Source organism: Eubalaena glacialis, chromosome 4 (genome assembly GCF_028564815.1).
Source record: "Eubalaena glacialis isolate mEubGla1 chromosome 4, mEubGla1.1.hap2.+ XY, whole genome shotgun sequence".
Classification (NCBI taxonomy): domain Eukaryota; kingdom Metazoa; phylum Chordata; class Mammalia; order Artiodactyla; family Balaenidae; genus Eubalaena; species Eubalaena glacialis.
Window position 1 is genome coordinate 134,307,756 of NC_083719.1, and position 20,770 is coordinate 134,328,525.

Consider the following 20,770-nt stretch of genomic DNA (forward strand, 5'->3'; position numbering starts at 1 on the left):
ATTTTAGACATATATGCTATATGACCTTGCAACTCTATTGCTAGGTATTAATCCTACAGAAATACCTGCAAATTTACTCAAAGATTATGTATAAACCTATTACTGCAGCATTATTTGTAATAGCAAGAAATTGGAAAACTGTCTATTAATAGGCAAATTTTAAAATTCTGGTTCATCCATTCAGTGGAATCCTATGTCATCATTAAGAGGAATGAAATAGGTCTATAAATATGCTAATGTGGAAAGATATTGAAGAGAAATAATAAAAAAGCAAATTATAGAATGGTACATAAAGTATGATCTCATTTATTTTAAAACTCTATTACTTATGTAATTTTTTGCTAGAATTTTATTATCAAAGTTTCAAACACTCCAAAAAGTTCTTCTGTAAATTTTTAAAAATAATTGATGATTGCCCATGTTATATTTCCAAACTGAAAAAAAAAAAGGTAATAAAACTTAGGATATAGTATAACCCCATTTGGATAAATTGACATGGAAATTTATACAGGGTTAAAAAAAAAATCCATATGAAACAGTATGTTCAGGGTAAATGTTCACTCACTGGATGCCAGCTATCGTTGTTATCTTAAGGTAAACAGCCTGATGGTCAAGGGTTCCTCAAACTCAAGAATCAACTCCCGACTTCCTCCAAGTACACAGCTTCCCTTTGCTCTGACAAGGGTCCATCTAAGGCCAACAGGGCAGCTGACAGCTTCCTCCCATTCATTTTACCCTGTGCTCCTGCTGAAGGGCCGCCAGGAGAAATAAGCTTGAGACAAAAGAAAACCATGGATATCCTTCCTGGCTACACAGGCAGCCCTGGCTGCGGGTCCCTGGAAGGAGATAGAGCCGGAACTGGTGAACAAATCCCGACCTCCTTATCAGACAGCTCAGAGCCTTGCCAAGGGAGTGCCCGGGCACTGATTCTGCAGGCAGAGACAAGAGGTACAGTTTGGCCGACTGGAGAACCCCGCACAGCTGTATTCTCGAGATACAGTTAGGTCAAACTGGGCACGGCAGGGGAGCAGAAGTGAGTTTCCTCCCAGGGGCAATGGGTTTTAAGGTCATCTTCCTAATTACATTTGGAAACCAGCTCAGGGGAATTCCCTCTTACTTCATTCTTAAATGTTTTTCCCATCCTGCAAAATACAAATAATAGCAACTATTTATTGGGCTCTCACAGTGCACCAGGCACAGTGTAAGTCCTTTAAGAGCACTGTGTTATTGAATATCACATGACACCTGATGAGGTGGCCACTATTATTAGCCCCATGATGTGGATGAGGAAACTGAGACTTGCAAAGGTAAGCAACTTGCCAAAGCTTACACCTCCAGTAGGTGCAAGGAGCCAGGCTGACTCCTATGTGCCTGGATTGCAGCACTACAGTCTACTGAAATCCAAATTCTAACCTAGGCCTAGGGAAGGCAGGAGGAAAGGGAAGAAGGAGGGCAGAATAACAGAGAAGTAACACCAGTGTTCATCGAATAAGAGCATACCAAGTAAGGACAGGGCATCCAAGAGGCAGTATGAGGCCACAGCTAAGACCCCGGGCTTGGAGTGCCCTTCCCACCCAGATGTCCTTGAACAAGTCACACTGCTCCATGCCTCAGGGTCCCCATCTGCCAAACAGGACTAACACAGGTACCTACACCTCACAGGGTTGCTGTGATGATTGAATTAGAGATTGCACAACAGAGCCTGCTACATAGGCATCTCCTACATTGTAGCTATTACTATGGTTGATGATATCATTATTCCTATCTGACCATCATTCCTCAGAAGGCAGACTGTGCATCAGACAACATGAGCTGGAACTTAGGAAATGCTGATAAATGGTAACCACACATGCTATGTCTCAATATGTTTTTCTCTTGCCACTCTTACTTGAAGACAGTCACAGGGGCCACATGCAATGCTTTGCATCACCAAGACACTTTAGAAAACATCCGTTCTTGACTCGGCATTAATGAAACTTAGCATGTATTGCAAACCAGCTTATTTATGTGCCACGAGTGATACTACGCACAGCGTAATACATTATTGCTGGGACTTCCCTGGTGGTGCAGTGGTTAAGACTCCGCGCTCCCAAAGCAGGGGGCCTAGGTTCGATCCCTGGTCAGGGAACTAGATCCCACATGCATGCCACAACTAAGAGTTCACATGCCACAACTAAGGAACCCCCGTGCCTCAACTAAGGAGCTGGTGAGCCACAACTAAGGGGCCCACCTGCCGCAACTAAGACCCAGCCCAACCAAATAAGTAAATAAATAAATATTTTTTAAAAAATACATTATTGCTAAGGCTCACAAACCTGGTGGATTTGTTTCCTGTGCCTGATGTGTAACAAATTACCACAAACTAGGTGGCTCAAAACAACAGAAAGCTATTCTTTCACGGTTCTGGAGGTCAAGAGAGCAAAGTCAAGGTGTTAGCAAGGCTGCACTCAGTTTGAGAGATTCCATTCCTGGCCTCTCCCAGCTTCCAGTGGCTGCCTGTATTCCTTGGCTTGTGGCTACATCACTACCATCTCTGTGGTCACACTACCTTCTCCTCTTCTGTCTGTGAGCAAATCTCCCTCTACCTTCCTCTTACAGATACACTTGTGATTGAATTTACAGCCCACCCAGAAAATCCAGAATTATCTCCCCTTCTCAAAATCCTAAATGTAGTCACACTTACAAAGATTCTTTTTTGCCACATAAGACAGCATAGTCTCAGGTTCCAGGAATTAGAATGTGGGGCTCTGGGAGGGTGGGGAACATTTTTCAGCCTACCTCATCCCGCAATGAAGTTATTTTCTATTTTCTATGCAGGACATAGAGTATAGTAAGAAACAGACAGACCTGAGTGTGACTCCTGGATCTGCCTGACATTGAGTAAATTACTCAAATTCCTCATACTTGAGTCTCCCCATTTACAAAATATGAATAATAATAATAATATCTTCTAAAAAGGGTTGCCATGCGGATTAAATAAGATGGCATGTGAAGTGCCTCTGCACAGTGACTGACTCTCAGTAAATGCTCACTAAGGAGTGAGTGTTATCGTGAACACAAATGAATAAACAACATTCAGAAGGCGAGTGACTTGCCGAAGGCCACCTAACCAGAAAGTGTCAGTGCCTGGAACTGAATCTGGGTCTCTCTGGCACCAAAGCCCAAGCATGTTCTACCCTATGGATTAGGCATTTTGGGCTTATGTGCTCACAGCCTTAAGAATCAACACATCTAGGTTATTTCAATTGTGGATGCTACTTCATACCCTCTTCCGGCTACTGTACAGCTGCATCCCTTCAGATCACCACTTCTAGTTACTGAGACTGAGTTTACACAGTCTACCCTAAGAAAGCAATATCATGTTTCCAATGATTTAGAAATACTGGAGACCCTGCTTATGCAGGGGTGCGGTTAAGAGTTTGGCTTGTACAAAATCACATCAGATTGGCTGGCAATCCATTTGGTCTGCAACTCCAGGGGTTCTGGACAATATGGGAATTATAACCGAAATCAATCTCCATCTACAAAGCTACAATTGGAAACGGCATTTCAAACAGGACCATAAGGTCTCTCTGGGGCAAGGTGCCTAGCCCAGCACTTAGAATTTAAATCCACTTAGGCATTCGCTGCCTCAGAGTCAACGCAGCAGGGTTAATTCCAGTTCCTGATACTTCAAAAAAAATGTTTGAAGAAAATTTCAGACACTCACAGGGAGCTCTCTTCAAATTCTCGTGTCCCCACCCATCCATCCAACCGTTTCCTCGGCACCGGTCTCCTCGGGTTATACAACATCAGCTGCGGGGAATGGGGAGCCCAGCTGTGTGCCGAGTTTGGAAAAAACATTCTGAATACTTTAGATCTGCCAAATACTTGGTTAAAGAACGATATCCTCTAATTTCTTAAGCCATGTGTATTTTAAGCGAAATGTAATCCATATGTCTGTGACTCATTTAAATGCACTTCAGTGAAGCACGGTTCACCAAGAGCGCTGGGATATGTCTAAGCCTTTCTTAAGCTTCTCTTTGATCCAGGAAATTGAATTCTGCCAACAACAAATGAAGCTCCTGACAAGAGAGGGTCTAAGAGAGCTGTCCTTTATCCTAGATAAGATGTTAAAGTCTATTCCTCACCCAGGAGGAAGCCGGGGAGAACTCCACAGCCTGGGTGATATGCGGAGTTTTGCTCCAGATCAGCTACGCATTTCCACCAGGCCTCCTTGGAAGAGAGGCGCAGCAGCAAGCGGTGGTAACTAACCTACCCCGTCTATTGCTGAAAAAACTCCTCTTCTGCCTATTTCTCCCCTTCTTGGGTCCTCCAGTATTATACAACTCAAATAGGGATGAAGGGGAAAAAGTCCAGGACCTAGATCACTCCATTAGCAGTGAATGACTGTTAATTTTCCAGGACAATTAATTTTGTTAATTTTGTTGCTTGATTTGCAAGACAACAAAAGCGGTCTCCATCCCTAAGATATCTCTGAGGGACTGATAAGAAGTTAGAAATATGAAGTGAGATGAAAGTCGGAAGTAGTGGTAGGTACAGTAATCAGTAAATCTCCAAATGCCTAAATTCTGCCTTGACCATTACTATTCCCCATGAGGTCTGGAGGTAGACATGCACACAAAAGAAAACAAATATCCATTCTTATTAGCTAGCCTTATACAAACAGGATTTCTCTTTCGCTGAGCTGGAGCCCAATGAATGGGGTGAGACCAAAGGACATCTCTCCTTTTCCCAAGCCAAAACCTAAATCTGGCATCATTTGGACTCAAGGAAGGAAGTCTACTGAAGAGATGAGAGTTGCAGAATGTGCTTCAGAGACTAGCAGAGAGAAGTATACAGATGGCCAAAGATCCTCTGGGCACAGCGCCCACTGGTTGAGTTGCTCATTTGCTTTTGAAGGTGACCTTGTAATGTAGTAATTCAGCCAGTGAGCATCCTGCAAGCAGGTTCAACAGTTCAGTGTGCCCTCCTCTTGGGAGAAAGTGGAGAAGGGAGAGAGCCAGGGCCTACATCTCCCTGGAGGCGACCAACTCCCCAGATGCCTACAGCTAAGGAAGATTCCATTTGATTTCAGCAAACAAACTGTTGTCCAATATGGTTTCTGGATTGATGAGGCAGTCCTCAGAGCCTGGGGGAAATTACGTGGAGAAAAAAAATATTATGGATTTATACCTCAAAATTGTGGGTTGTGGATATAGCAGCCTATAATTTCTTCCCTGTAATTTCCCTTCTCATGCTTCTGTTGCCTAAACGGTGGGTCCTGAGCTAGCAGTTCATCCTCAGCTTCAAGGTCTGTGGTTTTGGGGGTGTTTGCCTTTATCCCACTGCCCCCTATTTCCAGGAATGTCTACAGAACTGGAGAGTAAATGCCCTGAGGCAGGGACCTCTTTTCCATTTTCCACTTATGTGGTATCCTTTCAATAGGTAGCACAGGAAAGGCTCTTAGAACCCAACTGGGACAAAACCCTCATTCGACAGATGAGAAAGTTGAGGCCCAGGAGGGCCAACTGGCTTGTTGACCAATTCCACATCGTCTGTCTCTGAGCTCAGTACTCTCTCCACTGTACCACACAGCCCTAATCACAAGTCAGGTTCTCCTAACAACAGCTATGTAGCAACAGTGGCAAATGATGGGTAGGTGTGAGTAAATGTAAAACTAGGGAACATATCAGAGCAGAGTACTACCTTCATCACATACAGGTGAGTCTACAAAAACAAGTGTGGAGCAATACGTAGAGTATAATCTCATTTCTGCTCCTCCCTCAGCACAAAAATAGCAGCCTGGGTGCGCTTCTGTGTGATTGTGCCGATGAGTATCTACGTGCGTGCTCTCACACTCAGAGAAAAGGTCCATGGTAGGCTCACCAACTGTTCACAGTGGACTCTCCTTGTGGGTGGGAGACTTTCATTCTTTCACTCATTATGTTTTGGTATTGCTACATGTTTTACAATGAGCATGTACTGCTTTTGCAATTAAAAAAAAGCACAGGCTAGAAAAAAATAGTGGCTGCCATTTACTGGGTATGGAGTACAAGCCAGGCACTATGCTGACCCCTTGACAGGCACCACCTCATTTCATCCTCCCAGTGGCTCTACGGCGTGGGACTCTTATTATACCCCAGACAGGGAAACTGAGGCTTGAAGAGGACATACGGTTAGTAAGTGGCGAGTCAGGATCTGAACCAGGACCCTCCAACATGAAAGCCACATTGAGGTTAGCCCTACGATGTCACTCTTTTCCACCTGCACTCAATAGAGAAAAGAGTGTGTGTCCCCCATGGGAATGTCATCCGTTTATCCCGAGTTGCTTCACAGCAGAAAAAGGCTGCCAGCTGCTGTGCTATGGAACTAAGGCACCTTGGGGTGTCTGCTGCCTGAGCTGAAGGCCCATTTGCTGTGTCCCTCTCTCCTGGCCTAACCCCCATGTTCCTCCATCCTCACTATTCTTGGCTATCTCTCCATGTGTGAATTCCATTAAAGGCCTGCTCACTGCTATTTTGGGCCATGCATTAGCACATGGGCTTTGATTAGACGAGAGAAGGCCAGACACCTCAGGATGATGAAAAAGAAATTAGAAATGTCCTCTCCCTCCCCTCAGGGTCCCAGAAGCCCTTGTCCACAGCTCCTGGGAGGCCTGAGAATCCAATATATGAGGAGACGTAGGTGGGGGCAGGGGGAGGGAATGGAAACCTTCATAACCTATTAGGACCTTTGAACTTGGCTATTCCTGCTCCTTGGAATTGTCATCTCCCCACTGTCCATGTGGCTCACTTCCTCCCCTCCTTCAGGTCTGGACTCAAATATCAATTCACCACCGAGGCCTGCTCTGGTCACCATTCCCAAACAGCACCTCCCTCCTGAACCCCTACTCTTCAGAGCCCTTATGTTCCTTTTGTTTCTGCCACAGCAGTTGTCACTGGACCTACTACACATTCACTTGTATATTTATTGTCCCACTCCACTGAAATATAAGATCCAGGAAGGCAGAACTGTTTTATTCACAACTATATCTGCAGTACCTGCACTGGTGCCTGGAATGCTACAGATGCATCCAAGATGGAAAAGATAAATGAATCAACTGAGGAAGTTAAGAACCAGAGCCTGAGGATCACTTAGCACAGGGCCTAGTTTCCCCTCAAATATCATGGGATTATAACAACTTTATAATTTGTATAAAATGTGAAAAATCAGAAAAGCAGCACCACCACCCCCCCCAAGCTGTTTTGAATCCAGACTTGCACGCACCATGAATGAGAGGGCTTTGGGAAGTAAACACACTAGGAAGTCACGTGCAGTTGGAGTTCCGCTTGCTAACACATGTTCAAAAACAAAAAGCCCAATTTAGACAAAAATAGCAGGAAGCCATCCCCAGGGATACCTGGTGAGGTCATATTGCTTGGCTCTGCTGCTTCCATTTTTGTCAAGTCTCCTGCCTGCTGCCAATTCAAGGAGGCCAGGAATCACATCCAGGCCACTGCTGATCACTGGGAAACAAAAGAGCTCCAGGCAACAGACAACAGAACCATATCTCCAGGCTCTCCTCTGGAACCTCAGTGTGGGACCGTAAAAAATCACAATAGTAGTCAACTATTTACTGTGTTCTCTGTAAGCACTTTGTGTACATCACTGTACTCAGCCCTCACAACCACCCATATGAGGCTGGTGTTACTAGTCTCATTTTATAAGTGAGGACACTGAGATTCTAAAAGACGCAGCAATATGCCCCAGGTTACTCAGCTAGTAAGTTGAAACTGGGTTTCTGTGACTCCAGATCCAAGAACACAAATGATCCTCATTTCACCTCTCTCATTTACTTGCTGTGTGGCCTTAGACAAGTGCCTATCCTTCCCTGAGTTGAAGTTTCTGCTTCCATGCATAAGACTGCTGCACTCAGTGTTTTCTATGGCATCTTCATGCTCTAACTTCCTATGACCTCTTGCAAAGACTCCAAAATACGAAGGAAGCATGAATCCTGGGATCCCTGCTTGGCCAGTCCAACTCCAAAGGATTTGCCCATGACACTAACCCCATCACCTAGGCAGCCCAGAGGAAGCTGAGGGGTCAAATGCCCCAGTTGGAGGCAGAATAGGACAGATTAGACGGAGGTGGCAATAGGGAACAATAGACTAGAGCTAGAGGGTTAGGGCCATGAGAAACTGAAGAAGGCCCCTGAGAGAGACTAAGAACAGACCCTCTGGGGGCCTTTCCTGCAAGACCAAAGGAAGACAATGCAAGGAGAAATCCCAGGCCGATTTCTGGGCCTGCGCCCTCTGCAGACACAGCCAGCCGGGTCTATTCCAGGGAAATGGGACAAAAGGAACACGTTCTTGGGCTGGTTTTACTCCAGGAATAAGGTACGAGGAAAGTAGCAAAAATGATTGAGATGCCCATCTTTCTGGCTTCCCGAAGGCCACCACATTCTGGAGGCAGAGGAAAGACTCGGATGAAGCCCATTACTGCTCAGGCTGCTTAAGTCATACTTTTACTGCACTTCCGACACCACTCATCCTCCTCTGCGAGTGTCCAAAAAGCCCAAATTTGGAATAATTTATATTCTTGCTTTCCACCCAAGCTTAGCAGTCATTCCCATCCTCCTATGGGAAGGTCCCTATCCATCGCTTTCTTGGCAGTGATGCATGTGATTACTCATCTGCTTCCAAGGGACTCCGGAGGCTGCCAAGAGGAGACAGGCAGTTCTGCGAGCCATGCAGCCTTATCTGCAAGGTCTGTGCAGCAGAATGTAAGTGGGACTGTTGGTGGGGAAATATCAGAAGCCCTCAGGGGACCCCGGCCAAGTAAGGAGAGCAGAGCAGATTGGGAATGGCCAAAGAATGGGCAAAAGACACAGCCGTGCCTTATGTCTATTCACCTGCTCGATAACGTGAATCAAGATACAGCTGCACTTGATGGCAAATCGATGTGGAAATATTTCTGGGCCAGGCAGCCACCCAAGAGGAATGAGGTTAGGAAGACGGAGGAACCAGCCCGATGAAGCCAGGAGACTGCTGACCATGCCCTTATTGGCAGGAGCTCAGATGTAGCTGACCCAGAATAGACAGAGCAGCCAGGGTGTGAGCATCAAATCCCAGAACACTCCACCTTGCCTCTCTCCTTTCTGCTGTTTTCCTCTAATCTCCTTCACTTCCTGCTGTGTGCTGTGCTGGAGCTAGTAAGACAGCTGCCAAAGTCCTCCAGCCCATCCCTCCCTTCGTGTCTCACACATACACACACTCACACACACACCCACACACTCACGTGCAGTGAACTCTAAGAGGCCCCAGAAATACAGCCTGAGGAAATTCAAGGAAGATGTTAAACAGTCCACTAATTTCACAGCAAGTCAACAGACTGTGGAAATGCTGGCTCTGTAAGATGCTCCCCACAAAGGAACCCTAGCTTGAGAGCTTGGGTCACTTCGCTAACTGCTTCCTTCCAAAACAGCGGCACCTGCGTCCGGCACTGACATGCAAGTGGGTTGTTTCATTTTAGACAAAGGAGAAGTCCACTTACTCATTCTTCTCCAGGTCCAGGATCAGTTCTCGTCCCTCAGCCATCACCCTGAGCTCAGCTTTGAGTGGATGCTAAAAGCAACAACAAAAGAATGTCAGTTCCTAAAAGCAGGGAACGAGGCTCCCAGGAAGGGGCGCAGGATCTAGCACAGGGCTCTGACCTGGATCCACAGGAAGTGGATCCACAAAAAAGACTCAATCTCATTTCCAGCCCAAACATGAAATATCTTCACTCCCAGAAGGACCCAATTCCCCTCCCCCATCTGCATTCTCCTCAAAGACAAAGGAGAGAAACTCCAAGCCGAAATGTGGTTGTAAGTGCCTGCATGCAGGCCTGGTAAAGGCAAACCCTGAAAAACACAATCTTGGAAAACAAATTTTGCGTTGAGTTAGATCTGGCTTCAAGTGCTGGCTCCGACACTATAGTTGTGAATTGGGCACGTTACCGAACCTCGCTACAACTCAGTTTCCTCGTTTATAAAATAGAGAAGTAATAGTCAACTTTATGGGGATCTTGTAAAGACTAAGTGACATGGTAAATGTAAAGAATTTACTACAGTGCTTGGCATACAGGAAGCCCGTTACATGTTGGCTGTTATCTAAAATACCAGGGAAAGCCTCTTCATCATGGGCTCGTATTTTATTTTATATTGGCTCTCAGTTTGGATACCCCTCAATCATCTCAGAGGAGACAACTAGAAGAACCTCCTACTAAGGTTTTAAAGGTCTGAAAGATACATTTTACACATAGGAGAAAATTTGCTGAGGGCAAATGTAGCTACACACCCAGAATAGACCATTTAAAGTATCATACAAACGGCCAATAAGCATAAAAAACATGTTCAGCATCACTGGTAACTTTCCCTCACCCAAAAAGATTTTTTTAAGATACCTTTTAAAAAATCAAAGCAACAAAGATTTTTTTAAAACCATAAATCACAATGCAGTGGAGTATACTATAGAATGGGCACTCTCACACCCTACCAGTGAGAATTTCAATCAATACTGGCTCACCGGAAAATAATCTGTCAGTATGGACCAAGAGTTTAAAAATGTTTAGGCCCTCTAACTCAGAAATACAAGATTCTATCTGAAGGGAACAAATGGAAACACAGGCAATGGTTTATACACAAGGATGCTCATTACTTACAATAATGACTAATGAAATAGAACCTAAATGTCCAAAAATAGGAGAATGGTTAAAAAACTGATAATCCATTCACATGACAAAACATTACACAGTCATTAAAAATGATGACTTTCAATAATTTTTAAATTATCAAGAAAGTACACATGATAATGATTAAGCACAAAGGTTTAAAACATAACACTGTATGTTTTATTCATTCACACTTCTGTAAAGGGACTAAAGTAGAGAGAAGTAAACCAAAAGGTTACCATAGTTACTTCTCAGCAGTGAGAACATGAGTTAATTTTATTTTCTTTTGTGCATTTTTCCATGTTTTTATAATGGCTTTATATATATATATATATATATATATATTTTTTTTTTTTTGGACTGCGTTGGGTCTTCGTTGCTGCACACAGGCTTTCTCTAGTTGCAGTGAGCGGGGGCCACTCTTCGTTGCAGTGCACGAGCTTCTCATTGTGATGGCTTCTCTTGTTGCGGAGCTCTAGGCACACGGGCTTCAGCAGCTGTGGCGTGAGGGCTCAGTAGTTGTGGCTTGTGGGCTCTAGAGCGCAGGTTTGGTAGTTGTGGCACACAGGCTTAGTTGCTCCGCAGCATGTGGGATCTTCCCGGACCAGGGCTCGAACCCGTGTCCCCTTCATTGGCAGGCGGATTCTTAACTACTGCCCACCAGGGAAGCCCAAGCTTCTACCCCTTTTAAGGTTGACCTCAAAGCTTAGTCTTGGCATGTATGAGAAAGTGGGTCACCTGCTTTGCCACCTCTGGTTGGGGGCCTGCCTCTTCCAAGCACGTTTCTCTTCTTATCAGCTTCAAACCCCGCTTCCCATTAGGGTCCTGGGCATCCCTGAAACTTTTGTGTCACTGAGGGCTCTGATGAGATCTGAACATTGTGATCTAGGATGCTTGTGCAACTCTGTCCTTTGCTATTTTTTGCTAATTTATCCTACTCACTTCTTTTAACAAGGGACATTTCAAAAACATGGGGAGAGGAAGTTAGGGGGATGTTTACCCAATAACTTTCACTAAGAAATTCACTTCTCTGTTTCTGATGCCTATTTCTGATTCAGCTCTACCAATACCTATTTCTGGTCGCTGGTCCTTTGCCACTTCACTCTGGGAGGTCTGGAGCAAGGGCCCTGCCCAATCACATTAAGCATCAGAGACACAGTCCCAAGTGGGCATTTGAGGAAAACCACACAGCAACAGAGCTGTATCAATCCCTTATCCAAGAGGTAGGTGGCCAAGAGTCCACACAAAAAAAGGAAAGTTGACACAGATCAAAGCACTGTCACTTCTCCCCCAAAGAGACGCAAGCTGCAACATGAGTATGAATATTTATTTTTAAGTGGGTAATCCAAAAATATTTCTCTAGTCTGGAAGATGCTCAGACACTGATATTTAAAATATGATGTTCTGTTTCCAGGGGACATTTCAACCAAAACAATGAAATAGCACTATAAGGATTTACGTAGCTTCCTTGTCCAGATTCACTCAGTTTTTGTCTTGCAACTCCACTCTGTGCTAGGAAGGGGCAACATCACCTCTCCTAGGAAGTGTAGGAGCTGACCCACTGTTTACACTTCCCCAGGGCAGGGTTACAATGCCTTTCTCTTTTGAGCTAGATTAAATAGATCTTCAGTTCCACGGGGTATTGGAAATCTGTCCTATATATCTGTACCCCCGCTTAAGACATAGTACAATATTTAGCATATAGTGTTCAACTAACGTTTGATGAATGAAGTAATTACAAAATGAGAATAAGATGCCTGAGTGAGACCTACCTCTCCTCTCCCTCTCTGACATTCATTCATTTGTTCTTCAACAAATATTTATGGTGCCAGGCACGGTGCTAACTATTCCTACAAAATACAATGACCCAGATTCTGGGCAGACAATGGCTGGGAACAAAGACAGGATCTGAGCTCCACTTTGTTTCTCAGGCCCTTCCTGAGGATGCCCAGCATCCCACATCTGGAGGGAACAGAGAGGCGTCTATAAAAGTATCAGATCCATTCCTCGGACAATAATGGATAGGTTGGAATATCCAAGATCTTAATTTTTAAAAATAACCTTCTCTAGGACGGCCATCCATTAATTTGTCTAGACTTTTCCTGAAGCTATTTTCAGTCTCTCCTACTTTTTGATGAAATGAACTCCATGCATTTATTGTCTTTAGGATAAAATATTATTTGCTTTCATTTGTCCTAATATTTTCGCTGTAAGTTCCCTTATTAAATCCAAATTGGAGCATTTTTGGACATGTCTGTATTACTCTAGCCATAACTTCATGGATTCTGGGCATTTCTACTCTCCATCTACCTTTCCAGACTCAAGGATCACAAGTCTGAAATCTTTCCTGACACAGCTCTCTCCTACCTCTGCTACCATAATCTGGCTCTTATATGTTGCCCAATAAATCACTGACCATTTGAACCCAAAGGGCTCTTATTAACTACCCCTCCTCTCCAGCCCTCTTCCTTCTTATCCCCTCTTAGCCCTATTTTATAAATGAGGAAACTGAGTTCAGAAAGTAAAAGGTCCAGTAGCTGGTTACTGACATGCAGCAATCACATCTTCCTTTCTAGTTCTTTCTTGTCTCACTTGAGTAAGAACCAGAACCCAAGACTATCCTAGATGCACAGATCCTTCCTGCAAGAACAGGATAATGTTTTCTGTCTTATTCCCAATCCCCTTGATAAAGCCTGTGCATTCTGCTGGTGTCATGGCCCAAGGAGGCTACTGAATTTTAAGATTATTGGATTTGAAGACAGATTCCTCAGTACAAGGTCCCTACCCTGTCTCTTATTTTAAAAATAGTTTGGGTTATCATTTTTCTCTCCAAGTATATTATCTCATCAATAAAGTGAAGCAGGGACATCCCTGGTGGTCCAGTGGTTAAGACTCCACGCTCCCAATGCAGGGGGCACGGGTTCGATCCCTGGTTGATCCCTAGTTGACTACTATTGTGATTTATTTATTTATAATAAATAAATAAATAAATGAAGTGAAACACATATGCAGAGCAAAAACTAATGACAAAATTTAATCAATCCCAGTTGACAGTCGGTGATTTTTGTGACACGTATTTGCACTTAGCTTATGTCAACATTAACATGGACTTTCATTTCCTCAACTACTTGCATTTAGAAGTGTTTCTAGTAGGTTGTCACACAGTGAAGGAAAGTCCCATCTGGGGTTTCCAAAACTGGAACACAGAGCAGATACAGTGGGCCAGAAACGGAACTAATGGTGATAACTGGGCTTCCAGGAAAGTTGAGTAGGTGACCTCAAGCCTCACAAAATGGAGTTGTCAGCTTCTGCCTGTGAAAATGAGATTCTTTGAGTCTTACCTTTTCCCTCAAGGGGCTTTCTGCAGTCTTCCACTGAGGTATTATTAGTTCATGCTGTGGCTGGGGGCTGCCTTCCCCACTTCCTCCTGCCAACACAGGAAGCACACCATTGGAATCCCAGACCTCTGCACCCTAGCTAAGCCAGGCATGCACTGCCAACTGGAAAGACCCATATTGGGTTGTTAGGAGACCTGCTGGATTCCAGGCTCTTGGCACTCACTATGGGTCAGGCACTCTGCTAGGTGCTGATAATATAGTGGTTGGTCTGTGTATACTTCACAAAGTTTACCTTCTAGAGATGGGAAGCGGACAACACAAATATTCTCCAATGGTACAAGAGGGTCATGAAATAAAGAGACGCTGAAGAGGAGGTACCTATTTTAGAGAGGATGATCAGCAAGGATGGCATTTAATTGAGACCTGAGGGACCAGAAAGAAGATGCAAAGATCTAGGGGAAGGGTGTCCCAGGGAGAAGGACCAGCAAGAGCAGAAATGGCCTTGGCCTGTTTAAGGAACAAGCAGAAGTTAGAGGTAGCTAGAACGTAGCAGATGAGAGGGGAAATTGGTAGATATGGTCAGCAAGACAGCCATGGGTCTGATATCACAGAGGGCATGGAAAGTGTCTGGATTTTATTATAAATAGACTTGGAAGGCACTGGAGGGTTTAGACACAGAGCAATATGATCTGTGTTTGGTTTTTAAAAGATCTTTCTGCCGCTGGGTGGAGATGGAGAGGGTGGAGGTGGGGGAGGGAGGCAGGAGTGCAAGTAGAAGCAGGAAGGCAAGGCTGGAGACTTGCAGGAGCCCTAGTGAGAGTTGCTGGTGGCTCAGACTAGAATGACATCAGTAAAGAGGAATGAAGTGTTTGGATTCTGGGTATATCTGGAGGGCAAGCCCCTGGGTATTATTCCCATCGAGTTTCAGTTTTCTCATCTGTAAAATGAAGACAATGATACCCACCTGCCCATCTCACAGCATTACTGGGGAGAGTTACTGTGAAAGTGCTTCCCAATCCACAAAGCATCATCGCGTTAACCTGAGCTTCCTAAGGGCAAGTTTGCTTTTTCATATCACTTCCTACTTTCCAAATTATTCTCACCACCCAGTTCTCTGTACTCAAGACAACCCTGGGAGCTAGGCAGGAGGATTCCTATTTTACAAGAAAGGTGAACTGAAATCTGTTTGAGGAGACTTGTTCCAGGCAGGGCAGACCTCAAACACTGGTCACAGACAATCTTAATAAAGTGGTAATTGCTCAAGGCCTAGGCAAATTAGTCTCCATAAGAATAGGCCAAATCCACAGGACTCCTGGGGTTGAAGTGAGGACTCCAAAATTTATTCTTTCTAAACCAACCACATCAATCACATAGAATAGAATAAGTGACAGAGAAGATGGCCATAGTTGTTCTGTTAGACTGGCCCAATTATGAGTGATTAACTTTCCTTTGAGATTACTGATATGATGTATTCTCAATCAAAATATATCCTAAAAAATAACCTCATTAGAGTAGCATTAGTTTCATCATATTAGTAAAAATGAGAAGCAATTCATTCATTTACTCATTACATATTTTCTGAGTGCATAACTATATGCCAAATACTATGCTAGGTGCTTGATATTCACTGGGGAATCAGGCATAGTTCCTGATCTAGTGGCTCTGATAAATCTAGATTCTCTGCAACAAAAAGGAATTACGCTATTCAATGGAACATTCAAAGGAATGAAATGATCTTTATGATTGCAAAAATTATTGAAAGCAAGGCTCAATAACAGAGGAACACAGTACATCTTAAGAAAAATTGTTCAAACCTTGGAAATAAGGCAAAAAGAGCAAGCAGGATGTCCTTTCAATGTCACATTTGGAGCATTGTTTAACGGGCCTTCCCACAGATTAGTGAATTATCTAGAGGAATGTACCTTTGTTTGACTTTTTTGTTTCCTATTAATTAAAGGCTATACTCTGTGAAGTTATCTGTTAACTGTAGCTTTCAGTCTGGTAGAGATGCAAATGACTTCAGTATAGTAGAAAGATAACTAAGAATTATGTTTGTTTGGTCCCATGGAGCATTGACCACTTTTGTATCTGTCCCAGCAAAGGATTTCAGCATTCTTTCTCCAATGCTTCTATCACTCCTGTTCCTCTAATGCTTTGAACTAGCTTTACCATTCTATTCACTGCCTCATTAATGAATCAAATCAATCTTTGCCAACCTTTCATCCTATATTTGTATGAGAGTCATGTTTTTAACTTTTTGAAAATTATACTTCTGCGATTTCTCGAAGGAATTTATAGTCATTGAAACCATGTTTTTGGAGAATGTAACGATGTGGCAAATGCTCATAATGTGAAGTGGCATATGCAAGACACAAAACTGTACCTATGGTATGGCTCCAATTTTATCAAAATATATTTATAGGCACACACACAAAGACTGGAGAAAAGAGGAGAGACTAGGAAAGCAGCGGAAAGAAAAGCCAAAAGCAGAAAAACAGAGGAAAAGGAGAGAGAGGGAGGCAAGCCAGGGAGGGACCGACTGTTTTCTGCCTGCTCCGAGTCTCCCGCATCTCCACCACCTCCCCAGGCGCACAACGTGGGAACAAAGCAGGGGCTCCCGGCCTGGGGGCCGGCGGGGGCGCTGCCCCGAGGAGTTGCGGGGGGCGACTCCCAGCTCCCCAGGTCCCCCAATCCACCCACCTCCAAAGCCCCCCGTCCCCCGCCCCGCTACTTACTTCTGGTCCATCCCGGCAGGGCGAGCGCCAGCAGGCAGAGCTGGGCAGCGCCCACGCCCCGGGGCATGGTGGCAGCTGGCCCCTCGCGCACTCTGCGTTCACCAGCACGCGGCCATGCCAGCACCCTAACCAGGCCGCGGCGCTTCTGGAACCCACGGTCGCCCAGCAGCTCCCAGCCCTGCTCCCAGCCATTGGCCGGGACGCTCCGCCCCCAGCCCCGCGGAGGAGGGGCGAGAGGAGCCAGGGGCGGAACCAGCGCGACCCCTGGGAGCCAGGCGAGGTGGGGGCGGGGGAGGGGGCGCGGTGTTCGGCGGTGCTCAGGTGCTGGCGATCAAGGCAGGGCGAGTCCGAGCCGGAGGAAGGGTAGGGATTCACGGTGGGCGCGGCCTGAGGAGGGTCGGGGGCTTGGGTTTGTAGGAATTAAACTGGACCCCTCTGGGTACAGCGGCCCGTTTCCTCTGTCCCGCACTGGGCTAGACGCCTTGGGTGACACTCAGAGGCTACTCACCCAGCACCGTCCTCTAGAGGCCGCCACGCTTGGACGCAGGTTCTGAAAGAGTTAACCTGGCACAGAGAGCTAAGTGCTGTATGGAATTGTTTTCTTAGCAGGACACAAATCAGGGATCCTTTCCTTCTGACTGGGAGGAGCGGGGTGGTGAAGAGAGGATTCCCAGAGGAGAAGACGTCTGAGCTCAGGAGGAGGCGAAATGGAGCACCAGGCAGAAAACCCTAGACAAACGGACTAGGGCGGGAAAGTCCATGGGCTGTATTGGGGGAAGACTGGAATTTGGGATGGTTAGGATTTAGGGCTTTGGAGGGAACGGAGGGAGATGAGACTTGAAAATAATAATAATGACTGTCACTTACTGAGGGTTTACTGTTTGCTAGAAGAAGAAAATAATAACTAAGACTGATAGAGCGCTTCCTAAGTGCCAGACACTGTCTTCAGCGCTTTACATATGTCAACTTATTTAATTAATTAATCTAGGAAAAGAACTACCTTTTATTGTCCTTTAATATGTGCCAGGGACTCTCTATACGTCATCTCTTTTCATTAGCCCAATGATCCCCTGGGGTAAGTACTAATAGTATCCTGGTTTAGAGATAGAAAACCAAACCTGAGAGGCTAAGTAATTTGCCCAAGGCCACCCAGCTAAAGTCGGAGTCTGGATTCAAGTCCACATCTGAATAACTCCAGAGCCTCTTACAGCACACCTTATTTTACAGATGGGTAAACTGATAATCAGAGAAAACTGCCTTGCCTAAGATCCCTTAGCAAGTTTGGCAAAGCCTGTTCCTAAAGCCTCAGACCTCTTGTCATCTATTCCTTTCACTGAGTCTCCTTCTTCAAACCCAGGTTTGTACAGTTAAACAAGATGCTGTGTTTGGGGGAGGAAAAGGCACTCCTGAAGATTAGTAGGTATGTCTGTTGAAACCACTGGGCATACATAAAAGACACTGCTCTTGCCATTGATGTATTTAGAGGCTGTATTATTCTGTTCAAGCTGTCATAACAAAAAACACAGACTGGATGGCTTAAACAACAGAAAGTTTTTTTTCACAGTTCTGAGATTAAGGTGTTGGCTTGGTTGGTTTCATACAAGGCCTCTCTTCCTGGCTTGTAGAAGGCATTCTTGCTGTGGCCTCACATGGCCTCTTCTCTGCTTGTGTGATGAAAGCAAGCTCTGCTGTCTTCCTCTTCTTAAGGACACTAATTCCATCAGACAGAGCCCCACTCTTATGATCTCATTTAATTTTTATTACCTCTTTATAGGCTTGATCTCCAAATACAGTCACACTGGGCGTTAGGGGTTCAACATATGAATGTGGGGACACAGTTCAGTCCATAACGTTCTATCCTGTGGTCCCCAAAATTCATGTCCTTCTCACATGTGTCAACTGAAAAAAATGCACAATGCGAGAGTTGTGAGTTAAGTTTATTTCAGGCAAAATGAGGACTATAGACCTGGAGACAGCATCTCAGGTAGTTCTGAGGAACTGCTCCAAAGAAGTAAGGGGGAAGGTCAGAATTATATATGACTTTAGTGAAGGGGGTACATGCATCAAGCACACATTTTGGCAGAGGCTTGCTGCTAGTCACGAGGAGCAGATGTCACCGTTAATGATTTTAGCGCTTTTCTAGACGTGAGAAGATGCAAGAATCTGGGCTCATAAAATCTTCTCCTGAAGATATCTAACTATCTAAAGGCCTGTTCTGCCAGTTTTTCCCAGAGCACGGAGCGCCTCATTCCTGATCTCCACCCTGAACTCCTTTCAGAGGGTGTTGAAGGTCAGCGACTGCAGTGGCTAGTGGCTTACTTCATTCTTGTAGAGGCTAATGGCAAGAGCCAATTTTTAGTTGACGTGTGCAATTGCCCCTTCCCAACAGCCCCCAAAGACTTAACCCATGCCAGCATCAATTCCAAGCCCAAAGTCTCATCTCAATATCATCTAAATCAGATATGGGTGAAAGTCAAGGTATGATTCATTCTAAGACAAAATTCCTCTCCATCTGTGAACCTGTGAAACCAGACAAGTTATATGCTTCCAAAATACAGGTTTAGGGGAACATTCTCATTCCAAAAGAGAGAAATCCGAAAGAAGAAAGGGGTGACTTCCCATGCAAGTCCAAAACCTAGTCCAAATTCCATTAGAACTTCAAGCTCTAGAATAATCCTCTGGCTGGATGTTCTGCCTTCCCAGCCCGCTGGGGCAGTAGTGTCATCCCCACAGCCCTAGGCAGTGGCACTGCCCCCTCTGCTCTGGGCAGCAGCCCCACCCTGTGGCTTCTTGCTGCAGTCCTGCTCACGAGGCACTGGGCAGGGGAAGCCTGGCTCCCTGAAACCAAGAGGGCGTCCTACCCTCTGAAACCAAGGAAGAAATAGCCTTGCCCTCTAGGCCTGTATGCTCTACGCACATAGTGGGAATGGCAGCCCTGCTGATCTCTGAATCGCCTTCAGGGTCGTTCTTCCCTTTTCTTAAAGGATAAAGCACATTCACAGCCAAATAGCTCTATTGTCCTGTCCTATAGAATCCCAGTTCAAAAGCCTTCCTTTATTTTGTCTTATCTCTGTTCTCCTTGGTCCTAACTGGCAGTGTCTCTGCTAGCATAATCCCATCTCTATTTCTGGCAGCTGCAGAGATGGCTGATTAACGGTTTGAGTCATCTCGTTATGGAGTGATTGTCCAGCCACAGCCTCAGCATCCTCTCTAGAACATGTGCTTTCATTTTTTGCAATGTAGATGGGCTGAGAAGTTTCCAAAGCTTCAAGCTCTTGTTCCTTTTTGCTTAGAATCCCTTCAATTTATCTCTCTCCTTTTGTATTTTACTATAAGCAACAAGGAGAAACCAGATCACACCTTTAACATTTTGCTCAGGAATCTCCTCATCCAAATATCCAAGTTCAAAACTTGGAATTTCTACTTTCCACAAAACACTAGGACACAATTCAACCAGGTTCTTTGTCAATTTATAACAAGGATCACCTTTCTTCTAGTTTCCAGTAACATGTTCTACCTTTTCATCTGAGACCTCCCCAGAATCACCTTTAATATTCACAGCTCTACCAACATTGTCTTCACGATATGTGTCTTCTCAAAAATGATAGCCGCTTTCTTTAGAGTGCTTCTCTTTTTTCCTGAACCCTCACCAGAATTGCCTTCAACATCATATTTCTACCAATAGTCTCTTCAAGGTAATCTAGGTTGTTTTTAGCATGGACCTCAAAGCTTATCCAGCTTCACTATTTACAATAGCCAGGACATGGAAGCAATCTAAGTGTCCATCGACAGATGAATGGATAAAGAAGATGTGGCACATATATACAATGGAATATTATTCAGCCATAAGAAGAAACAAAATTGAGTTATTTGTAGTGAGGTGGATGGACCTAGAGTCTGTCCTACAGAGTGATATGTTAGAAAGAGAAAAACAAATACCGTATGCTAACACATATATATGGAATCTAAAAAAAAAAAACGGTTCTGAAGAACCTAGGGGCAGGACAGGAATAAAGATGCAGACAT

At 44.7% G+C, this 20,770-nt stretch overlaps 1 protein-coding gene across 1 annotated transcript in view; it reads right to left on the reverse strand.

The window, feature by feature from the left end:
• Positions 1 to 16,900, reverse strand: part of ADAM19 (ADAM metallopeptidase domain 19) — an 84,056-nt gene extending 67,156 nt beyond the window's left edge. The window contains exons 1-4 of the mRNA XM_061188993.1: positions 16,745 to 16,900; positions 16,550 to 16,650; positions 14,013 to 14,144; positions 9,514 to 9,584 (exon numbers count right to left, since the gene is read on the reverse strand). Of these exons, the coding sequence (XP_061044976.1) occupies positions 9,514 to 9,584; positions 14,013 to 14,144; positions 16,550 to 16,650; positions 16,745 to 16,811 (371 nt within the window). The 5' untranslated portion in view covers positions 16,812 to 16,900. The remainder of the gene's footprint in view (positions 1 to 9,513; positions 9,585 to 14,012; positions 14,145 to 16,549; positions 16,651 to 16,744) is intronic.
• Positions 16,901 to 20,770: the final 3,870 nt, after the last annotated feature.